At 42.0% G+C, this 24,055-nt stretch overlaps 1 protein-coding gene across 1 annotated transcript in view; it reads right to left on the bottom strand.

Annotated features, from left to right (window-relative positions):
* Positions 1–24,055, bottom strand: part of PLD1 (phospholipase D1) — a 174,170-nt gene that overhangs the window by 74,687 nt on the left and 75,428 nt on the right. The window contains exons 3-8 of the mRNA XM_054982555.1: positions 22,850–22,977; positions 20,120–20,265; positions 18,221–18,329; positions 17,193–17,258; positions 4,680–4,738; positions 3,263–3,355 (exon numbers count right to left, since the gene is read on the bottom strand). Of these exons, the coding sequence (XP_054838530.1) occupies positions 3,263–3,355; positions 4,680–4,738; positions 17,193–17,258; positions 18,221–18,329; positions 20,120–20,265; positions 22,850–22,977 (601 nt within the window). The remainder of the gene's footprint in view (positions 1–3,262; positions 3,356–4,679; positions 4,739–17,192; positions 17,259–18,220; positions 18,330–20,119; positions 20,266–22,849; positions 22,978–24,055) is intronic.

Genomic DNA, 24,055 nt, shown 5'->3' with positions numbered 1-24,055 from the left:
GTGTCAAACTGAGAGATCCCTGTCTTTGACACTGAGAGATCCCTGTCTTTCGGCGCTACACCTCTGAAGATGCCAGTCACAGCTGCTGGCGAAACGTCAGGAACTACAATGCCAAGACCACGGCAATACAGCCTGGAAAATCCACAACAACCATTTTTATGGGGTGGTTTGCCATTGCCTTACCCAGTCGTCTACACTTTACCTCCAGGAAACTGGGTACTCATTTTACCGACCTCGGAAGGATGGAAGGCTGAGTCAACCTTGAGCTGGCTACCTGAACCCGGCTTCCACCAGGATCCAACTCAGGTCATGAGCAGAGCTTGGACTGCAGTACTGCAGCTTACCACTCTGCACCAAGGGGCTCCGTTAAATAATGAATGTATACATTAATACTAACCTCCTGATAGTCTCTTCTCTTCTATATCTGGCTTCAAATAATGAAGATAGATTTGGCTGTTTTTTTTTTAAAAAAAAATAAAGATGGACCCGGGCTATACCAGAGATTCTGATTATATTAAGAAGTCAGAATCTCTCTGGTATAGCCCAGGTCCATCTTTATTTTTTTTAAAAAAACCCTCTATCTTCATTATTTGAAGCCAGATATAGAAGAGACTATTGGGGGAACTGTTTTATCGTTACAGTTTGTTAAATGTTTTACTATTACTTTCTAGGTGGTATTGTGACCCAGTGTGATGTTGTGTGATGTTGTGGACTGGGATCCAGAAGGAGCCAGATTCTAATCCCCACTCTGCCAAGGAAGTGTGTACTTGCTGGGCAATCCTGGGCCAGTCACACACTCTCTGCCTAATCTACCTCACAGGGTTGTTGTGAGAATAAAATAGAGGAGAGGGGAACGAGATAAGATGCTTTGAGGCCTTACTGGGGAGAAAGGTCGAGTATAAATGAATTAAGTAAATAAATAATAAGTGGAAAAATAACAATATAGAATTTTTGTAAGGTTAAAATTCACAGTATATCAACTGTATCCTTGAGATATAAATTAGATAATAAACCAGGGTGAGGGTTGTGGCTCACTGGTAGAGTTCTGCTTTGCACACAGAAGGTTTCAGTTTCAACCTTCAGTTAAAAGGATCAGGTTTACTGTTGAATGGCCTCAAGCTGGAAACCTACATTGCCTGCTACCACTCCTTGTTGGAGAAATTTTTTTTAAAACCCTGTAGACACTGAGTCTCTCTACATGATACTTCTTACATGAGGACACTCAAGTAAAGGGAGATGCAATGTTAGCCAGGAGGTGTAGTTTAAAAGCTGAAGGTTCTGTTAATTTTCCCTCTCCACAGGAAGGTAGTTTAAAAAGACAGAGCCGGATTGCTCCTCAAAGGGTTTGTTAATTTCATCTAATTAACAAGCCCTCTGAGGAGCATCTTTGTCTGCTATCTTTTTAAACTATCCTCCTGTAAAGAGCGGAAATAGACAGAGCCTTCTGTTCTGTCTATTTAAACTACATGTCCCAGCTAACACTGCATCTCCCTTCACTTGAGCATCCTTGGGTAAGAAGTATTGTCTAGAGAGACTCATTGTGTGAGGGAAGGAAGGTGGCATGGTATAGCCCAATCTCGTCCGTTCTTGGAAACTAAGCAGGGTCAGTACTTGGATGGGCGACCACCAAAGACGACTTTGCAGAGGAAGGCACTGGCAAACCACCTCTGCTTCTCACTTGCCTCGGCAGCCCCTTCCTGGGGTTACAATAAAGTGATTGTGACTTGATGACACACACATGCACACATACATTGTGTGTGCCATGATGTCACTTCCAGAGAAATCCCAGAAGTGAGGTTGGGTAGCTCTAGGAAATGCTGGAAACTGTGGTTTTACCATAGAATTTCTGCTGATTCCTAGAGCTATCCAATGTCACTTCCAGGTACCCCTTCACAACCACCCCAAGTTCCTGCCAGTTGTCAGTTAGGTGGTACATGATATGAAGATTTTTACCTGAAACATTGCAAAGCTGCTGCCAGTCAGAGTAGACAATACTGATCACAAAGACCAATGGTCTAGTTCAGTATAAGGCAGTTTCATGTGTAAAAGAGGCTTGGATTGTTCCCTGAGCACCAGTAAATCAGAGTCATATGCAGCAGGGAGAAGAAGAAATTATTCCAAAAATGTGACTGCTCCATGGAGAGTGTCCCCTGAAGCTCCAAAAATGAAATAGTGAGACAACTAGGAAGACTAGTCAAATTCACCTTGGAGACTCAGTATCTGTGAGAAGCCAAGCTATGACTGAGGTACACTTTTATGGAACTAGGCCAGTGTTTACTTACTGACACACCTTTTCTCTCCACCCTGATTCCCTGCCTCCATAAGTCATAAGCATAAAGAACTACTACACAAGAATTTCTTTGGGTAAGTGTGCTCAAACTTGCCACGTACAAACTGAATCAGGTTTGACAGCGATCTTACTTGGCTGCAGCTGGCCTGGCCACATTTTAACCATGGCACAGTCATAAATCATTTGCTTAATTCATAAGGCAAAGGAAAGAGTTTCAAGCTGTAGGAAGCTCCACTCTTCAACGCTGCACCTCTCTTTTGAATTTTTATGTACTATGTACATTAACAGGAGTTGTCATCTAAACAAAGACAGGTTACAATCCTATCTTATTTAGGGACAAGCTCAGTTGAACTCAGCAAGTAAAGGTGTGTAAGATCAGGCTGTTGGTTGATTAAGCATGTAAGTTTTTAAAAAATCAAATCTATATAAATCTGCATCCGTACAAACAGAAACATTCAGCCAAAAATACTTTGTTATAAAATAATATTTATACACATATCATAGCAGGTATCATCTTAGAAGAGGTATTTCCTCTTGTGTGAGAAAGTAAATGCCTTCCACCCAATTTTTAAAATAAATATCTGTATGAAAAATAATTTCAGTTTTAAAAATAAATCAATAAATAGCAGTGGAATCCTATGCAGAGTTACACCCTTCTACGATATCCTGTCTGTCAGTGGATCCTTTTCCTGGGATCCAAGCCGATGTTTTTTCTCCTTAGTGGAGTACATAAGAAACATGTATTTGCGTTCAGTTTAATCGATTCTCTCTTTGGCACCTGGCTGAAGTTCTTTAGACAGCGCAGGAATTAATTGCATAGATTCTGCCTGTGAGTTTCCACTCAGAACACATTTCATGGGATGATAAATTCTTTATAGCTTAAGTAAGACAAAAATCAGTCCTGTCTGTTGGAAACATGTTCCGCATTGTGTGTGTGGGGGTGGGGGCACACACGTGAAAATACAAAGGTACCTTTTAGACCAGCGGTAGCACAACCTCCCCTGCCCACAGCAATTCAATCCAGGTATTCTGTGACCTCCAGATCGCTTCATGATCATGCCCTCTCTGAAAGCAAAGAGAAGGGGGGGGATTATTGATTTCAGCAAGTTCTTGGAAACAACCACAGATAAAAAGCCACAGGTTTATACCCAGGATCAATGAGATAGTATATTCACTATAAAAGTCTGTTGAAGCAAACTGCAACCCTGCCAGAAATTTCCGCACCTCTGTATTTTGCATATTTGCAAAGACAATGGGAACTGCAGCCTTTTAACAATGAGCAGGCAAAACCTTCCTTTGAAGGGCTCTTCCTGTTTGCTCACCTTCATAGCTTCCTAGATAAAAACAGACTAGGATAACCTAAGGGCTCAATGACACGTGGTTTACATGCTGGCAGTCCCAGGTCTGTCCTTGACCTCTTTAGCAAGAAGATCTCTTATAACAGGTATTGGGAAAGACCGTGAAGAGAAATTGCCACTCAGAATACACAGCTCTGAGTTAAAGGGGGGGGGGGGCTGATGCAGTGTTTGTAAGTTCATACATAGGCCATGTATGATCATATGCACATTTACTGGAGAGTATATGCAGAACCTGCTTCTGCGTATGAATAGTCTGGGTGAAGACATCCTATTACATTTCCCTGGAGGGTTTTTTTGTGTCCGGGAGTGGGGGGTGGGGATTGCTTTTCACATTAAAAACTCAGCATATGAAACTGCTAGATACAGAGTTAATTGTTGTATTATTTACTTTTATGAGCAGCTGCTTTCCTGGGTCTCACCTGGTCCTTTAAGGGGATAGGCTGGGGACTGAATCTGGGACCTTCAGCTTGCAATACTTTTGTGCTACCATAGAACCACAGTCCACTTTCTTATCTTTTCTCAGCTGCCCTCTCTTTTCTGCAAGCCTCTCCCGCTTTCCCAGTCCCATCCTCATCTGCTCCAGCTATCTGGACCACCTTCTGGAGAGAGACCTTAAGACTGTCTCTTTAGAGCCAAGCCACAAGTGACGCCTGACACAGGTTGGACACTTGTCAGCTTCCCTCAAGTTTTGATGGGAAATGTAGGCATCCTGGTTTTGCAGCTGTAATGGAGAGCCAAGCTGTAAAACCAGGATGCCTACATTTCCCATCAAAACTTGCAGTAAGTTGACAAGTGTCCAACCTGTGTCAGGCGTCACTTGTGGCTTGGCTCTCTTTGACAAACGATTCTGCCTCACTCCTTGATCTGATGCCTCTGCCTGATGCTCCAGGAAGGACACAGAACTCTCTTTCATATCTAACCCTAGGCCTGTATTTTGTCCACAAGAGAGCTATTATAGCCTATGGCTGTGCTGTGTTTTGGAACACATTCTCCCCAAAGGGGTTTGTTCTAATAAAAACAAGCCAACTTACATGCCCTTTGGTCCTAGATCATGGATGAATGACAGTTGACTTACACCAAGGAATTCCATCTGAAAAGTTAACCATAAAAGAAGAGGATGCCTTCAATAATTTGACTGCAGGAATCAAGAAGGTAGTCTTAAGGTTTGACTCACTATCAGTCCAATCTTAAGAAGAGTTACTCCAGTTTAAGCCCATTGATTTCAACAGGCTTAGACTGGAGTAACTCTTATTAGGATTGCACTATAAACCACTTGGCCATGTCAAGAGGAACGGCTATGTGAAGAGACTATGCGAGTCCCTTCACACAGCCATTCCTCTTGACGTGTCCACTATTCTGAGCTACGTTTGTGATGCTGGATCCTGACTTATATCTAAATCTAACTTGCATGCCATATACCAAAGCTGAAATTCTGCATCTCTCTCTCTCTCTCTCTCTCTCTCACACACACACACACACACACACACACACACTGTGCATTGAGTAGTGGCATACAATATTTCATCTCACAATATCAGATGCATTCCTCCTGTCTCCAATAGGAGACTACCACTGAGCTCTGTGAACAGCTGACACTGCCAACCATTCTTTCAATAGCAAAAATCTTTCTGTGCTGCAAGATACTATCACTGTCACTGATGCGCATGACATTCTGTGAATCGGGTGTTTCTGTACATTGCATGCATATTTTTTTAACTTTTCCATTTGGCTAAAAGTTTCTATAGAAACTTAAAACTGCAATTGTCCTTTTGAAAAAAAACCCCAATGAATTGGCCAAAGGGGTTTGGGTTTTGTTTTAGGGTGGGTTTTTTGGCCATTTTGGGATGAATTGCTATCTTAATGCTTCGCTAGATGCATCAATCCCAATTTACTTTGCTGTCCATTGTGCTAGCCAAAAAGCAGATCATAATATGTATTCAATTTTCTTAAAGTGCTTTTGAGTTAAACTACCGGGAACCATTCTAGAGCCTGGTACTGCCTGCAGACTTGCAATCCATTAGACAAAGATGTCACACATTAGGAAGGGGAAAGCATGAAACTTGAACAAAAATAGATCCTCAAAGTATTATATAAAATGGTATCTTCTCCCCTGTAGCTGCAAACACAAGGGGAAGGTGCAGGGGAAAAGGCCGAGGTAAACTAGTCATGTTCCCTCTCAGCCTCTGCTTAACATTCTGTATATTTGTTTTTATGAAAACAAGTTGGAGGGGGAACACACAATACAGCATTAAGTATCATTTGTTGCTAAGCGCAACTTTCTTGTTCTTATTCTTGAGCTTCATCTTCTGTACCCTGCTTTGTTTACTTTGTAAAAGAAAAAAGCTGTCAACATGCTTTAGAACAAGAGGTCAGGGCTGCATACCGACACAACATTTAACTACAGTTCAGGATAACGTCTGAATGCAGCCGCCGAATGAACTAGTGACTGCTTTTTAACAGTAAACTTCCTGTTCTAGACATATTAATCTGCCTTATACCAAGCCAGTCCACTGATCCATCCAGTACTGTCTATGACTGGTAGTGGTTCTCCACAGAGAAAGGGCTTTCTGAGAACCTTTTAACTGAAGAGGCCAAATTGAAACTGGGACCTGTAACATGGAAAACTAGCACTCTAGTAATGAGCCAATGTCTCCAGTACAGTGTTTTACAGATAGGGGTGCGTGTGACGGTTTGTGCCCAGTTGTCACCACTTTTGTTTGTGTATTGTGCCTGCATGTCTATGGGCCATCTCTGATTTTATTTGGGACATAGTCTTAATGTGATGGGGGAAGAAGAAGGAGGGAGAACTAAGGGGGTAAAGCTCTTGGATAAAGATCCTCTCGACTGAATGCTCTCCTATTACCTCTGCACTCTGGCTTCTCCTTCTGTTCAAACCCTGGCCACTGCAATATCAATAAAAAGGGGGATCACAAGCTTTAAACAAATGGATGGTAGTGTGCAGCTTTGACCTAAAAGGCTTTTATTTGTGATCCTCATAATGTGGTACATGACAGTGAGGTAATTAGAAACTCCTTTCCCACAGCTATTTTGACTGGACAGACAGTACGTAGTTGGAACAGAATAAACAAAGATTTATTTACAGGAAATAAGTTGTAGAAACAGTTAAAAGATATAGTGTGGAATTAATAATAAGCATAGACTAGCTCACAATTCACAATAATAAGCATAAACTAGCTCACAACTCCACTCCCCACAGGTTATGTCCCCCACCCCACTAGGTGTTAACTAGTTGAATCTGAGCCTAAGTTAGCACCACGAATGCTGAGGAGAGAAATTAATGCTTCTTCCCCTCCCCCTCCCAACGCAGCTCCTTTCTTGTATAAGCACGTTACCAGGCTGAGAGGCTTTTTAGCAAATATGGCGCTGCTGTTAAGAGGGGCAGGACTCTAATCTGGAGAACCGGGTTGGATTCCCCACTCCTCCACTTGAAGCCAGCTGGGTGACCTTGGGCCAGTCACAGCTTCTCAGAGCTCTCTCAGCCACACCCACTTCACAGGGTGATTGTTGTGAGGATAATAATAACACACTTTGTAAACCCCTCTGAGTGACTGTTAAGTTGTCCTGAGGGGCAGTATATAAATTGAATGTTGTTGTTGTTATTAAACTTTCAGAGAACCTGGCCTCAGTACCATTACACAAAAGGTGCCCTTCTGCCCTTAGCCAGATTCTTGAGAGCAAAAGGAGGAGACAGACAAGTGCTTCCTTCAATGACTGAATATTGCAATATGGGTACCCAGCTTTCAAAGGAGTCATGAGTACCAAAGAACATAAAGCTTACAAGCAGTTTTAAAGACATTTTTTTCAGTACAAAAGAAACTGCCTGCAGATTAATTTGCAGCTGGTCGTTACATACATCTGATCTCTACAGTTCTTTCAATTGGCTGCTTCTCAGTTCTCTAACTAGTCTTGCGATCAATGTAACCTTTTCATTCCCCTTATTTGGTCACTACCTATTGCTGGCTTGAATTTCTCACTTTTGCTGACTTCCAAACTTTGGAATCCAAAGTTATAGATATAGGGAGTGAACTTGCTCTTCTTGTATCTATTTCATCCTTCTCATGAGACAATAGCCTAAAGAATGTGTGGCCTTATCTACGTTCCCTAGGCAACCGAGAAAAGAGAAACATTTTCGGCCAGTTATGTTCTGAAGCAACTTTCAGCAAAGATGGAACAGTGAAAGGGAGAAAGGGGGGGGGGGGGTTGCAAGCACTATTAATTCATTCTAAGAATATGTATATGAAAGTTTGAAAGATTATAAACCCTTATAATAAAAGGAATATTAAAAACCTTAACTCTACAGTACCAATGCTAGAAAAATTAGATTTGGGGTTTTTTTTAAACAGAGTGCTTGTTTGATTCCTTAAAGCAAGGTTCCTACCCTACCCTGCCCCCAAATCCTAACTAAAAAGCCCAAAGAAAAGTCTAACCCTGCTTATGTTCTTATCCAGAGCTACCAAAAGTCCTACCCATAGGAAAATGTGTAACTTCTTCCTATTTACACAGAGGTGGCTCACTCCCTCTCCCATCCAGGGAGCTCCAGGGGCTCTGATTGGCTGGCCAGTCTCTAGGGCTTGCTTGCGTCAGAATCCCCACGATTGGTTCAGAGCTCTGGAGACAGGCAGAATTTGGGGTTGATTGCCACGCTGCAAAATGAGTTTTATGCACTGGCTGGAAAAGTGTTACTCAAATAATAAATGCTACCTACATGTGAATGCAAACAGACAAAACGGTATCTTAAAGCCTAAAAGAAAACCAAACATTTTGCTTAGCAGTAGCTTTCACTGCTGCCTTTGAAACTGTACACTCTCCCACCTGTGGCTGCGAAGGCTCAATATCCCACTCCAGTTTCAGAGTGAACTATCTAGCTAGGAGGTAGGAGAATCTGAGGGTTTAAGTATCAAGGCCCACTGTTGCCACAAAAGAAGAAACAGTCAGGAAAGATCAGCTGAAGAGAAGAAAGGAATGAAACATGTACGGTGAAGTGACAGCTGTTAGGTGGATACGTTTTCAAAGGGTATCGTGGGTGCGCATGTGCACACTTGGATGATGCCATGGCTTGGTAATAGAGCATCTGCTTTGCATGCAGAAGGTCCCGGCTTCAATCCCTTGTATTTACAATTTTTAAAATTACATGAAACACCTGAGACCCCGGAGAGCCACTACAAGTCAGAGTAGAAACTGGCAGGTGAACAGTCGGACTCAGCATAAGGCAGTGTAATGTGTGTGTTTATTTAAACCAGAATTTAAGGAAGTTTTGAGCAACAAGCCTTGTTTACAGCAGTCATTTGTTTTTTGATTTGATGAAGTAGGAAAGAAAACGCAGGAGCCTAGTTAGGGCAATAACACACTATTGCCATGATCAAAAGAACTCCCTGGCCGCTCCTGAGCTACACACCCTAAAACAAGCCTTGAAATTGTGTTTCTAGAACAGGATAACCACTGTCCTCCCCATGTAGGACTTTGGTCTGACTCCCTGGCTAGGTGCGGCTGCCACAATTCCAGGTGCGGCTTCAAAGAAATGGAATGAAATCCAGACATTTCCTTAAGTAGTTTTTATAAACATTGCTGCCAGATGTCTGCGTATTTCGGTACAAATTATCAAGTTGGGGGGTATGCATGGAAAGATTCTTAGGCAGGATGAGTCAGTGCTCCAGGTGTGGTAACAGACCCCATGACTTCTTCCTAGTTATAGCACTGCTCCCAAACTGTGAGGTAAGCCATTTTATAAACTGAGAAGAGCTGCAAAAGCCGTTTCTGATACAACAAAGTATTTCACTTCAAAGGGGGAAAAATGCCAAAAATCTCACAAGGCACACTCTAGCCCTTCATAAGCTCTGAAAACAGCTCTTTGGATTCTTATCTACATCTCTAACATTATAAACAGCTCTTCCGTAGTGCTAGTCTCTGCATGAGCTACTATGGTGTAAGAGAATATTCACAAACATTCTAGTGCTGGATGGTTGACAATCAGTACAAATTCTGTGAGGGAAGTGGAAAGTTGTTCGCATTGCCAGAAAACTTTCACACAGGGCTTAAGAATATTACACTAAAGAGGCAAACAGGGGACTAGGAAGCAGGAGGGTACAGATCTAGAGGAGAGAAAGAGGATGGAGAGGGATCTCACACAGTGCATAGGAGAAAAAGGACATGTATACCGAGAAGGGAGGGGTGGCAGAAAAGCAGGTAAAGTCCGTGGGGGACAGAAAAACAAAGAAAAGTGTTTAAAAGTGTTTAAAATATATATATGGTCTATCCCAGCCCTGCCAAATTCCTGGAGGAATCCCTGGAAATGCTGGAGGATGAACTTCACCAATGCTGCCTCTGAGCTACAGGCCAACTGGCAGGAGGACAAGACTGGAGAGAGCTATCAATCACAAGGGACAGCTGGCCTTTCTGAATCAGTGGCTCAGTGCCAGAACTTGTCAAGAACTGTGATGCTGAAGAAATATTACAAAACCCTGCCAGCACTGCCACCCCATTCTGTTTGGATATAAAAAAATATGGATGCCCGAGTGTCCAGAAAAATCTTCATCTATCTCTGCCTTTCAAATAACACTTGTAAAAAGAACCATGCAATGCAAGGGGGATTTATTCTTCTCCAAGAGTAATTTGGAGATTTATCATGTTAATCTTTTCTTTTTAACTATCTCTTCTGAACATTTGTGATACTACGGATCTCTCCTCCACTTCAAAATCCCCCTCAAAACACACCTATTTCATGAGGTCTTAAACACCCCGGCTCCCAACTGCAACCAAGTTTAAGTACTTATAGTTATTGCCCACATCCATCTTGGCTTGGACCCAGTGACGCGTGAGTGGAAAACAAACAGAGCAATCCTAAGCAGAGTTACTACAGTCTAAGCCAATTGGTTTCAGTGGGCTCAGACTGGAGTAACTCTGCTTAGGATTGCACTGAAAATGTACTTTTGCATGAGCAACAGCACATGGGTTGCAGCAACACAGGGCACTTTAGTATCAGTTTTAACAAACTAACAATATGCACGTAGGATGATAGAATGTACAATTGAAAGCTCATATGATTATATTTCATTGTTTTTTGACACTGTGTGGGAAAAAACACCTTGTGCTATATCTTGTGTGTGTTGAAAAAACAGCACGGATACAACCCCTTTCCTTTGAGCAGGTGGATAGAGAGAAGTAATTTTTAGCATTTGCGCTTGCGCAACAACTTGCACATGTAGAAATCTTGTAGGATTCAACCCAGTGTTTGTCCCCTTCCTGGGGGCAGAGATCTATCAATTCTTTGCTTATGAACCTGTGAAAAGTACCATGTTCCCTGAAGATGGTTTAACTACCACCCTGATCAATATTCAATTAAGCAGGACTGTGTTAGTCTGTTGTGGCTAAGGCTTTCACAACAGGTGGTGCACACGAAGCTAAGGCAGTGAATGGAAAGATTATGTGTGGGACGACATCTTTTGATTTCCAGAGAACAAACAGAACTACGGGGAAAGGGGAAAAAAACCCCGCAATAGGAATACAGATGGCTCTGGAACCTATGCAGTTTACAGTTAGAGGAGAGGGGATGAAAACTCATAAAAGGGATGATGTATATGCCTGTTTTCTATATTCAAAGCTCTGTTTCCAGGCAGGTCTTGATAAAAAATAAGGCTAACATTCTTCCATTTAACCATCAGGAATAAAAAGATTTAGTTCAGGCCAACTGAAAACTGTCCAACAGCCATGGGCTAAGTCTGAGGTTCAATCAATCTCTATTTGCCTGCATTAGACTGCAAAGAGAGCCAGTATACTGTAGTGAACACCATACTGGACTAGGATCTGGGAGACAGGCTGAAATTCCTTACATGGCTGCGAAGCTTATTGAGTGATCTTGAGCTCTTTCAGCCTAGTCTAAATCACAGAGTTGTTTTAAGGATAAAATGGGAAAGGGAGAACCATGTATGAAGTCCTTGGAGAAAACATGTGATAAAAGTGTACCAGAGAGATGACAGGGGACAAAGCAGCAAAGATGCTCAATTGTATCTAGGTTGGTTGATCACATGTTTCGCAGGCCTGACTTTAAGGCATTCAGAATTTCTACCCCCTGAGGTTTTGCAACTTTTACTGCTATAAAGAATATATAAAGAATCTCCACCTATATATCTGACCAGTTTCTTCTTGCCCTCCATGCATCTGATGAAAAGAACTGTGATTCTCGAAAGCTTATGCTACAATAAAGTTGATTAGTCTTAAAGGTGCTGCTGGACTCTTTTTGATAAAGAATATGGGGTGGCATGCAGTTATAAATTTCAAATAAAAATGGAATTATAATCTATAGCTGCAAAGGTTTGAATTCATGCCCTTCTACAGTCAAAGCATGTGTTCTGTCACTGAATTTTTGCTTTCTAGAATTTAGAAATACTCAAAGATAAGAATCGCACCCGTTTATTACTACTTCTGATGTAGGTCACTGTATTTCCATTGCAGTAGCCTTCTATTTCACTCTGAAAGTGAATTTATTGGCTCAGGACAACAAGACTAAGCCACCTTGTACATTCAAAGGGTGATTTAGAGGCTGACAGCAATGACAGGCATATTTTAAGGGGAACAAACATTTGGCTCCTATCACAGGGGCTTTGTTGATCGGGAAATGAAGAAAAGAGAAGGCCATAGTGCAGGACTTCAAAAAGAAACCAATGACAGTACTGTTACGTGCTGGTTGCTATGACAACATCTGCATGTCCAGCCTGGCCTTCCATTTGGCAACAGCCTCCATTTTGTTTACAAATTGCTGCCTTCACATGTAAGTCAGATGCTCCAACATGGCATTCCACTTGCTGAAGACTCTACCACATGTTGACACAGAATGCAGTACTTAGAATTGGATACATTTTCTTTTCAAAGGTCTCCCCTTCACAGACTCAACCTGTCAGTTTGCTGTGGAATGTATTAATATGAAATTTCTTTTTTGACTCCTGTCTTGCTCCCGACAGAGACCTCCAATTCATTCCTTACTTGGATGCTACACCAGCTGTATGAGTGTGAAAAGCTGTCTAGATGACAACCGGGTATGCTGGACCACCTACTTCTACACAGTGTAGCCCGGACATTACGTTTGTCATCTCAGACCTTCAGGTGAGATGACAAAGGATAGGGCCTAGCCTGTAGTGCCCCCTCAGCTACTAAATGCCCTTCCCCTCAACCCGTGCCTATCTTTCATAAACATACTAAGGTAGGGGTTTTTTTCAGCATTTCCACTAGATTTTAAATGACTACTTGGCTATTTTTCTGATTTCTTGCGTAGGGTACGACAAGCATTTTTGCTTAAATGTGTTTTTGCCATTTTAGATTATTTATCTGTTTTGTTGGAATTGATGCATGAATGGTATCTGCTCATTTTTTAAATTTATTCTGATGAGCATTTCATTGTGTTTTAATTGTATTGTGAACCACCTTAGCATGGAGAATCGGATTAGAAATATTTTAAATAAACTGAGGGCCAGATCTCCCAGATCCTAATCCAATACTCTAACCACTATACTGCACTGGCCCTCTGGTTGCTTACTTCATGAAAAAGCTATATGAAGCAGACAGTAAAGGATAACAGCCATTAGCAGCGCTCATCCCAGGGTCCAAAATTGTTTTCAAATGGCCTGTGGAAAACCGGGAACAAGGAAAGATTTGTTCATATTTATGTTTCGCTGTCTGTATGTATATGTTGGCAGAACAGCATACATCTTAAGGCTCAAAGACAACGGAGGCCCGAAAAACTCGTGCCCTGAAATGAACTTTTCCATTCATCTCTGCTAACAGAAGTTACTCTATTCAGTTGCAGGGGGTGCGTGTGAAATTTCCACAAACAGTACATTAACCTTGGAGAACACTGAAATGTCTGCCTGGCAACACACTCAACAGAGAATTTTACACCCAGCATTATGTCCTCCTCTCATATGAGTCCATGTTTACGGGTGCCAAATTGGCATAGTAATGCTTTTATGAACAGAAGGTAATTATATTATTACACATACTTGCTAATCCAAGCCTACACATAAGGCAGACACTTTAGAATAACTTCTTAAACAGCCCGCAACAGTAACTTCTTAAATGGTTCACCTTTATAAAAGGTCCATCCAGTTTAGTTTACCACAGTGGCCAGTAAGATGCCTCTGGGAAATTTACAGGCATCGTTTGAAGGCAACCAGCCTCTGCTATGGTTTTCCCAGAGATACTAATCTTCTTCAGAAATACCTGGAATTCCATTTAGCTATCAGGGCTATTAGATGTTGGCAGGGCTAAATCCCCCTTTATGGCCATCTAATCTGGTGGCCTTCACCACATCTTCTGGCTGCAAATCTAACAAATGAATGATTAGCTGATTGAAGTACCTCATCTTACTTCACTGAGTGACTCTGAGTTCAAATTTTGTGAGAGTGACAGAAGTCTCTCTCTCTACCCACTTTCAGCAAACCATCCATAATTTTAAAACTTTTATCATAATCTCTACCCTCAGTCATCTTTCCCCCAAATGGTTAAGATGTCCACCAAAATAATCTCTTGATAAAATAATCTCTGCAGATGCCAGCCTGCACATGGGCAAAATCAACAGCAGTCCATAGATGGGCTTTCTCTGCGGTGGCCCCTATCCTGTGGAACAGCCTCCTGAGGAGGTCAGGAGAGCCCCCACTCTCCTGGCTTTCCACAAATGATGCAAAACCCAATTATTCAAAAAGGATTTTTACTCAGATAGGAGGGCTGTATTAGAGGGAGGGGGTCTCAGATGCTTCACTAATGAGTTAGGGACCATAGACTTCACTACTATGTTGCTTCAAATATGTACTCCTATATACTACCTGTGCTTCATATTGTCTAATTGTCAGTCCTGGAATTATGTTCTGTTTCAGCATTTCTTCAGTTCTGTATTGGATCCTTGCTAATGCTACATCTTTGTAAACTTGTATTTACTTACCCTATGGCATTGTTTATAGAAATGTCCTTGACACTGATTGTACTAATCTCACACTATGTAATCCACCTTGACTCTCAGTGAGAAAAGTGGGCTACGAATGACATCAATCAATCAATCAATCAATCAATCAATCAATCAATCAATCAATCAATCAATCAATCAATCAATCACCGTTTGGTTTTCTGCATTTCCCAAAGGTATTTACATGTGTGGGTGGCACCAATAATTCACATGGAACTCCCCCTCCCCCTCTCATTCACATTTCTCCTCAGTATATCCAGTCAGTTTGGCACGATAGCATGGAAACCGAATTTAAACAGAACAACACAGGCATCATCACAGGAGCCAGTGTGGTAGTGATCAGTGTCAGACTAGGATCTGATGAATCCAGGCTCAAATTCCCACTATGTCATGAAAGCACAGTGGGTGCCCCTGGGCCATAACATGGGTAGCCTAATCTACCTCACAGGGTTGTTGTCAGGATAAAATGGAGGACAGGAGAACAATGTAAGTGGCTTTGAGTCCTCCCGAGGGAGAAAGATGGGGTATAAGTGAAATTAAAAAAAAATAGCAATCATTAAAATACAGTTAGGAAATGGAAGAATAAGCCAAATCAGATGTCTTTCAGAAGCTCAAAAACAACTTTCCCTTGTTATTTGCATTTGGCATTCAAAGCATGTTGCTTCTGAGCATTATTGTATTATTTAGTTATTATCGCTAATATAGTCATGAACTGATCTTTGCCACCCACAAATTTGTCAAATACTTTATTTAAAGCTATTTAAGAAGTTTGCCACCACCACATCCTAAGACAATGAATTCCATATGTTAGTTGTGCATTAAAAAAATACATTCTGCACTTCTTTGGGGACAGAAATATTTTTTCATGAGTCCCAAGGCTGAGCCCTGGCACTGAAAAAGATTTTCCGTAGCCACATCCTGGTTCAAACTTAACCTTTGTTAGGTACTTTCCTCATATCCCCAATCTCCATTTATTAAGTCTGTCATTACACAGGAAATTGACAATGATCACAGTCACTCTTACTATTTCGTAAGTAAAACAGAAAGGTCAAAAGTGATGGATGATAAACAGAGCTTGATATAGGAGCAATAAAGAGGGAGTAGACAAGAATAAACATTCGAGTCCAATTACATCTTACAGACCAGATAGATTTCCAGGGTATGAGCTTTCTAGTGTCAAAGCTCACTTCATCAGATATCTGACGAAGAGAGCTTTGACTCTTGAAAGCTCATACCCAGGAAATCTAGCTGAATCTTGCTCTTCTACTGGAGACCAACACAGCTACCCATCTGAAATTATCTTCAAGGATAAATATGGTACAGGTAGCGCAGGAAATGGGAGGCCAGTCCAGGACTGATCCAAAACATCTTGGTTCCCCAAGAAGTTATACAGCATGGCGTTAAGAGATGTGGCCCATGATGTCTTGTAGAATCACAGAGGAAGCTGGAATACAACTCAGGGATTATGCATGACTACATGCCATGTAAACTTCCAATGCAAATATAATGCATAAGCATGGTTTGTTACCCTGGTTAAGATTATGAATGGAGAGAGAAAATATGGTACAGTTTGCCAAGCGAAGCAATATGACTATGAAAAACACCCATGAGAACTATTATTCACTTTAGGAGCAAAGAAACTAGAGAGGAAAGGAAATAGCAATGAGCATGTTGTCATTAAGCATTTTCTATACCTCTCCAAGTTTCTCTGATTCCAAGATGTTTATCCACAGTTAAAGAAACCAGGGTAAAGCATTATGTTGCAACCAGCCTAAAAGTTGCATCCTAGCTTCCTCTGCAACATTGCAAAGGACCCTGGGATGAGTCTTTTCCATCTGGGCTGATTGTGGGGCAAGAATCTTAAGTTCATTCATCAGTTACATGAATGGAATCAGACCCTTTTGATCAGGTAAAATATGATCAATGCAGTTTTTGAAGTTAATTGTTTTACATTTATTTTATACTTATCTATCGAAAATATTAGTCTGTCTTTCTCCCAACACGTCAGGACCCAAGGTGAAGAACAACTAATAACAGGTGTACAATAATTATTGAATACATTAAAACCACATTAAAATACAACAAAAATATAGAAACTCTCTATTAAACAGCCAGAAAACAATCATTTTGCCAGGACTATCAAATTGCCTCCAAAGCTGTTCAAAACAATTTTACAGCCTTGCTGAAAATTCAAAAGAGTACAAGCTGGCCTGACATCTCCCGGGATATTAGTCCACAAAAATGGGGCAACCGCCAAGAAGGCCCAAGCTCATTGCAACAGTGTACTGACGCTACTTCCAGTAAAATATTGAAATGATGTCACAAATACTCTAAGATTTGCAAAAACTCTTATGATTTTAGCATAGGATTTTTGGAAATCCTACAGCATCCAATGATATCACTCCCTTTTTATACTGTAAGTGACGTCAGCATGCTGGCATGATGCTGGTGTGTCAGTTTCTACTCCCCTGCTTGGTCCTAAGGGTTGCTAGCTGTGGCCTGGCAACTCTAATCCCAACGTCGTCTACAATACTGCAAAGAATCCTAGGATACTGTCTCATAATTCATTGCTTACCGTTCCATGGTAGTTCCTGTACATGGGCATTTTTAAAAGGTTTGTTAAGTAATCTTCCAGTTGTTTCTACAATGAAAATGCAAAACCAAAAAGTCATGAGTTAGGATGCCAAAATTCTCATCTGCATCTCATTATTTACTTGGAGTATTCTTACATTGTTTAGAATTAGAAAACTATAAACAGTCCCAAACAGAAGCCTCATTCTGAGCAGACAATTTAATGTGGCACTTGCACTGCTGCACAAGGAGCAAGGCAGGAGTGAGAGAAGGAAATAAAGAATACATAGAAAAGAAACAGATGGGGAAAGAGCCCTCCCCTGACATTTTTCTAATAGAAATGCGATGTTCCCTGTGCGGTTATTAGTTCCAGCAGGGAAAAAGACCTGTCTTTTTTCTTTGCCAATGCCAGTGGTATACAAAGAAATTTCTCCTGGGAAAATGGTGTACCCAACCAAATTGTCCATCCCCTGTTCCCTCCTACAGATGCTTTTTAATCTTAAAATATATCAGAATGTTCACTATCTCGCTTAACATACCGCTCTGTCAATGCCTTTGCTCTCAAATTTGCAAAAGGATCCAAATGATGGGGATTACACAACACTTTCACGGGTGGAACGGCAGAAGGCTTACAGGTGTGCCTAAAGACGGGGTGATTGACTTGACCTAGGGCTCTTTTTCAGTGGGAATGCAGTGGAACGGAGTTCCGGCACCTCTTAAAAATGGTCACATGACCGGTGGCCCCGCCACCTGATCTCCTGACAGAGGGGAGTTTAGATTGCCCTCTGCACCGCTCCAGCAGCGCAGAGGGCAATCTCAACTCCCCTCTGTCTGGAGATCGGAGGCAGGGCCACCAGCCATGTGACCATTTTCACCGAGGGCAATTTAAACTTTAAGAAACTCCCCCCTTGTTCCAGCTGACCCAAAGTGACATCTTTGTGCGGTCTTGAGTTCCACCACTGAGTTCCACCATCTCTTTTCCCAGAAAAAAGCCCTGACTTGAACACTGCACATGGAAGAAAAGACTCTTACCCTTCTACTGGACAGGTGTTCTTCTCTGACCATGTTCTCAGAGGTGCGTGGAAGACTTGGCATCTGTCTTGCTTCTTCCCTTTTGATGGTCTGTCTTCGAACTGTGTGCCTGAAAAATGCAACACTGAGTATAGTTCCCCCCCCTTACAAAGCAGAACATGTGAGAAGAAGGTGGGGTGCTTCTTGTACAAAATTGTTATTATTCAAATACCCTTCTGCTACGGCGAGGATTAAAAGATGTCAATGACTAACACTAAATTGTGTGCATGCCTATAGAATATCTTTGTAATTCTAATGCAGTTTCCTACCCCTTTCAGAAGTCTCTAGGTAGACTACAATACATTTTTATCTCTTCAACAACTCTAGGAGTTTAGGTTGAAGGACTGTAATTTCCTCCCAGCCAAGACAGCCAGTGTGGTGTAGTGGTTAGAGTGTCAGACTAGGATCTGGCAGACACAGGTTTGAATCCCGACTCTGCCTGCTTGCTAGGTGATCTTGGGCCAGCCACACACAATTAGCTTAATCTATCTCACAGAATTGTTGCGAGGATAAAATGGAGAAGAAGAGAATGAAGGAAGCCAGTTTGAGTCCCACTGGGGAGAAAGCCAGGTTATAACTAACTAAATTTCAGGTACTAACAATATTGGGTTGTTTTTTGTAACTGCAATCCCTCCATCTCGATACATTAAATGACACCTCTTCTCCACATCGCTCCTGTTCAGGCTTTGTACCAGAAGTGACGTTGTCGTGTCTGCTGGGACCACATGCACCGTGCGTTTGCCCAGGGTGCCTGCCGGTGGCAGGTGATCGCCGGGGCAGCTTGCAACCTTTTTCCAGCCGCTGATGATCAGTGGGTAAGGCACTGCCCCGAGCGAGCACCTGGGAATCCTACCCACAGGGTTGTTGTTGAGAGGATAAAATGGAAGAGTAAATGATGCTGTAAATAAAGACGACCACATTTCACAGAGCATTTTGGCTGCAGCGGGAGGCCCTAGGCCGTAACAGGCCTTAAGAAATTTCAGGGAATTGTGAGTACTATTATCAATTCTTCCCCACCCCTCCCTCTACAGTATTCTAGAATGGCATGATGAGGACTCTATTTTGATGGCTGGTGAATTGTGAGTTTGATATTGTGAGGTATCTTTTACGGTTCTTTAAGGCCACTGAAACAATGGAGGCAGGTAAAATTTATAAGAGAACAGTAGTTGCAGTTTTATTTTTCTCCTCAAAATGGTTACTATTCTTAAATGGCTGCAGGCACAGTATGCAGGTTACTCAATAATGTAACTACACAGCTTCAGTTGAGGTATATATTCTTCTGGTTCACAGGTTACAGTTTCATGAATGATTTATATACAAATTAAATGAATTGCTTTCAGAGAACTTAGAAGCCATTTCTTTCACCCATGAAAGGTAATGAATGGACTTTGCTATGGGTAAGTTTATCTCTGTTAGACCTCCAAAGTCTTGACCAACCAGTTACTATCAGTATTCTTTGTTATGAAGAATAGCTTCAAACCTGATTAAACCCACTAATAGGCAAGGGTTCTAATAGTGTGCTCTACCCTCAAGATAGATGCTTTGTCTAATTCATCTGGTCTCTACAAAAGTCAGATTTCAACTTTATTTTATCTCCTCTCTCATTAATATTCCATCCGCTCCCTGAAAGCTGACTGGATGTAGCTGCAAGTCTGAAATTTAAAGCAGTCCAGTTGCTTGACAGCTAGAGGCGGAACAACCTTCTGTCCGTTACACAGGCAAAATGTTACACTCCTTGGGCAGAAATCTTTCTGTCCACAGAAAGGCTCCAGTGGATCCAAGCCAGTAGCATTACTGGCACACCCCTAAAAAATCAAGGTGGCAAAACCCTACATCACAATTTGGATGACATGCAGTTACCTTCTTGTAGGAATGGGAATCCGTATAAAAGCTTTGTATCTCAACAGTTCCCGGTGGAATTCTTGAAAGTGCTTGAATTTCCTTTTCACTTGCCATGTAAATTCCCCATGCGTTAATTCAATGGTGTAAACATGTAGGCTTGGAACCTGCAGGAAGGAACAACGTCAAGGTATCAAGTGAGCCATGATTCCAGCAATTAGGTTTTTGTTTGCTCTCAGGGCTATAACCCAAGAAACAAATCAACGAATGGTTTAGTCATCAGACAATTAATTAGCAAACTGCAATAAAGCGTTTTCAGCAAATAATGTTTTGGCACATTCAATGATGGCAGGGATTTCTCCTGAGTAAGTGGCACAGAAAAGAAGGACGTATGAAAAAGATCAAGTCAATCCCTTGAATTCAGAGATGTACGAAGATATTTCATAACTTTACCACCAAAACTGTTAGCATACTGTATACTTCAGTATACAGAGGATAAGAGTAGGCTCCAGAATTATCTTTGTCATTTTGGGAGGGAGTTGCAGTTCATGAGCAGTGCCCATGCTCTGGGTGTTTAAGTTCATGCATTTAATCCCCACCGTCTCAGAGTCTAACAAGAAGATACATTTCTCCATGAGTAGATCCCCACAACAGGGCAAATAATGCCCCACATGTCTGATTTGAGCTTGGAAAACATTGTGGGATTGGCTGAAGCCCCCACCCCTCCAATGTAAATCAAGCATCATTGCTCCTGCGAAATTAGTTCCTACCAGTACAAGTCCGATATGGATCGGCTCACAGAAAAATGAATCATCTTGTTTGGCCCCAAGAGAGCAGGGGTGGGAAAGACCTCTACCTGAGACCTTGGAGAGCAACCACCAAGCAGAGTGGGCAGTACTGGTCAATACTGGATAGAGCATAATAAACAGGGGGGCATACCCCTCCCAAACCCACTCTATACCTTCCCAGCTCAAAACAACATAAAGAACAAAAATTGGAAATGATAAAAGTAAATACATTTAAAATTCTGTCTATCAGTTTACCCTTTTTGTCCTTGCACAATGTCAGTTTCCTGCACAGTTCAGACTTTTGGATCCTATCCCCAGGACAGCAATTTTTCTATCTTAAGCTAAGTTAAACTCTCCTATTGACTTCAAAGGATTGCATTGTCCATATTGCAAAATAAAATACGTTAAGTGTGATCAGGGCTTTTTTTCTGGGAAAAGAGGTGGTGGAACTCAGTGGGTTGCCCTCCGAGAAAATGGTCACATGGCCGGTGGCCCCGCCCCCTGATCTCCAGACAAAGGGGAGTTGAGATCTCAACTCCCCTCTGTCTGGAGATCAGGGGGCGGGGCCACCGGCCATGTGACCATTTTCAAGAGGGTCCGGAACTCCGTTCCCCCACGTTCCTCCTGAAAAAAAGCCCTGAGTGTGATTCATATTGAATGTTAAATGACAATTGCTAATGACAGATTTATGGTTGGGTCCCCATGCTTTCAAACTCAGTAAGCATCCTAGTGAAATTCCCCCACTTCATAAATGCCTTTTAAAAATAGTTTCATGTGGGCCAATGAGTTGGCACATTCTCAGGCCCTCTTTTTATATTGTATGCGTAGGGATTCCCCATTGGTATGCTGAGGGTGTCCCTATGTTGGATGACCGTTTTGTCAACTACCAGCATGGTAAATCAACAGGTCACCTCTTGATTTTCCACATGGTTTCTACTTCTCTAATGACAGGCCTCCAAATATATCGTAGATACATGCAGACCTGTCTTTCCCTCTTCTTTTTAAGCTATCTACAAGTCTAAATGTTACTTATTTATTTTATTTAGATATTTATACCCTTCTTTTCTCTCCAACAAGGAGCCAAAGAAGCTTACAACATGGGCCAGGACTGACTGGTCCATGGTAGATTAGGGATTCGAACCTGAGTCTCTCAGATCCTAGTCCAGCTCTCTAACTCCTACACCATGCTGGCTTCCCAAGAAAAACACCACTCTAGTTCAATGCTGCCTTCCAGGTTATGAGCTCCAATGCCTATTCTGAAGCTTTCCCACCTGCAAAAATATTCCGTTTGCTTTAATGAAAGGCACAGCTCCATGTATGCCTAGGGAATATGCATAAAGAGCTTCTCTGCATCTCTGTGATATCCAGAGAAGCTTTAACAATTGCATTTTTGACCTGGGAAAGTTCACTGGGTCAAAGCCCCATTGGTTCAAAGCTTCTGAGTGCAATAATGGGAATTTGGATGAATAACGGGCATGCCAGTTAGCTTCTCAAGAAGGTACGCATCTGACCATCAGTTGTGTTAACAGAGTTACTTATATGGATCAGGTTAAAAAGCTATTAAATATGATGGCTTGTGTCCAATGAGGAGTGGGCCTCATGGAGCTGGGCTTTTCTGCTTTCCCCTCCTACTCCTCAAAATTTTGTTCTTGGGGTTCATCAGAGACATAGGAACAGTGTCAGAAGGGGTGCAAAATGGGGGTATGCAATGGGAGGGTGGAATCAGTGAAAATCACTGTCCCCTCTTCTGACAAACAAAGTGCCCTTCAGACTCCAGAACTGTGTGGTTGGATACAAGCCAGTCTTTTATACAAGTTTTTATTTTAAGATGGGTTTTGCAAAATGCTTTGTCTTTTGGCACTGTTGAAAAAAAGTAGAGAAAAATCCGGGAAAATAATTGGGGTGATTTGCAGAATAGGCTGGGATCTTTAAAAGAGCACCGCAGTGGCAAAGAAGTTCTGACCTTTGTCGTCGAGGTACATCGCTCCACTTCCAGGACTCGCACTCGGATGGGGTAACCAGTTAGGTAGAGCTGTAGATGGGCCTCTTTGAATCCTTTAGTGTTATAGATGGCTGAGAATGGAATGCCCACTGCAAATGATGAGGCAGCAATTTTAGTACTGGTTTAAAGCAGAACAAAACTGGCACGAAAGCAGTTAAATGGGGGATGAAGACTGTAAAGCCTATCATGTGTCAACCTGCTATGCAATTTAGTTGCCCAGTTCAAATAAACGCAGCCCTAGATTATTATTTAGTGCCTCCTAGTTTAACAGAAGCCCTTTTCCATGTTGTTATGGTAGATAAAGGGAAATTGCTGGAGTGAGTGAAATCAACCAATTTAACATGCTCTCCGGACCAGTTTTCAGAGACAAAGAGTAGCTTGTTCCTGAAAAGCAGCAAACCAAAATCCTGCCTCTGAGTAAAAGAATAATTATGTAAATCAGGGATCAGTATACTCTCCATTTGCAGAGATTCCTGTAAATGTGGTAGTTCTAAAAGCTGAATGTGTTGACTGCCTTCCAATCAACAAGAGTTCATTGCGACCAGGGGTGAAACCTTGTGTTCAAGTTACTCCAGCCAATTTAGGTTAGCATGGGAACAGCATAACAATACAAGAGGGTTATAGTGTCAGGAGGAGTTCTTGGCAGAGACAAGATCTGAACTGGGCACTCGTGGACAGCAGCTAAGAGCCAAGCTACAAGTGACGCCTGACACAGGTTGGACACTTGTCAGCTTCCCTGAACTTTTGATGGGAAATGTAGGCATCCTGGTCTTGCAGCTGTAATGGAAAGCCAAGCTGTAAAACCAGGATGCCTACATTTCCCATCAAAACTTGAGGGAAGCTGACAAGTGTCCAACCTGTGTAAGGCATCACTTGTAGCGTGGCTCTAATTCTCTCATAGGGGCCTACCTATGTGATGCCCTCTCTCCATGTCTGTCCCTGGATCTATTTTAGATCCTATCATGCCAGTGCACACTGGGAGTTTCTGGTTGAAATTCAGATGCACATGGGAGCTGATACAGATCAGAACTACAGTGCATGAGACATAGAGCAGAACCACAAGTGACAAAAGGCACAGATTGGACACTTGTCTGCTTCCCTCAAGTTTTGATGGGAAATGTAGGCAGCTTGGCAGAATGTTGGACAAGTGACAGTTGAAAAGTCCAT

Source organism: Eublepharis macularius, chromosome 6, assembly GCF_028583425.1.
Source record: "Eublepharis macularius isolate TG4126 chromosome 6, MPM_Emac_v1.0, whole genome shotgun sequence".
NCBI lineage: Eukaryota > Metazoa > Chordata > Lepidosauria > Squamata > Eublepharidae > Eublepharis > Eublepharis macularius.
The sequence above is the reverse complement of the archived record's forward strand: the minus strand, read 5'-3'. Positions and strand labels throughout refer to the sequence as shown.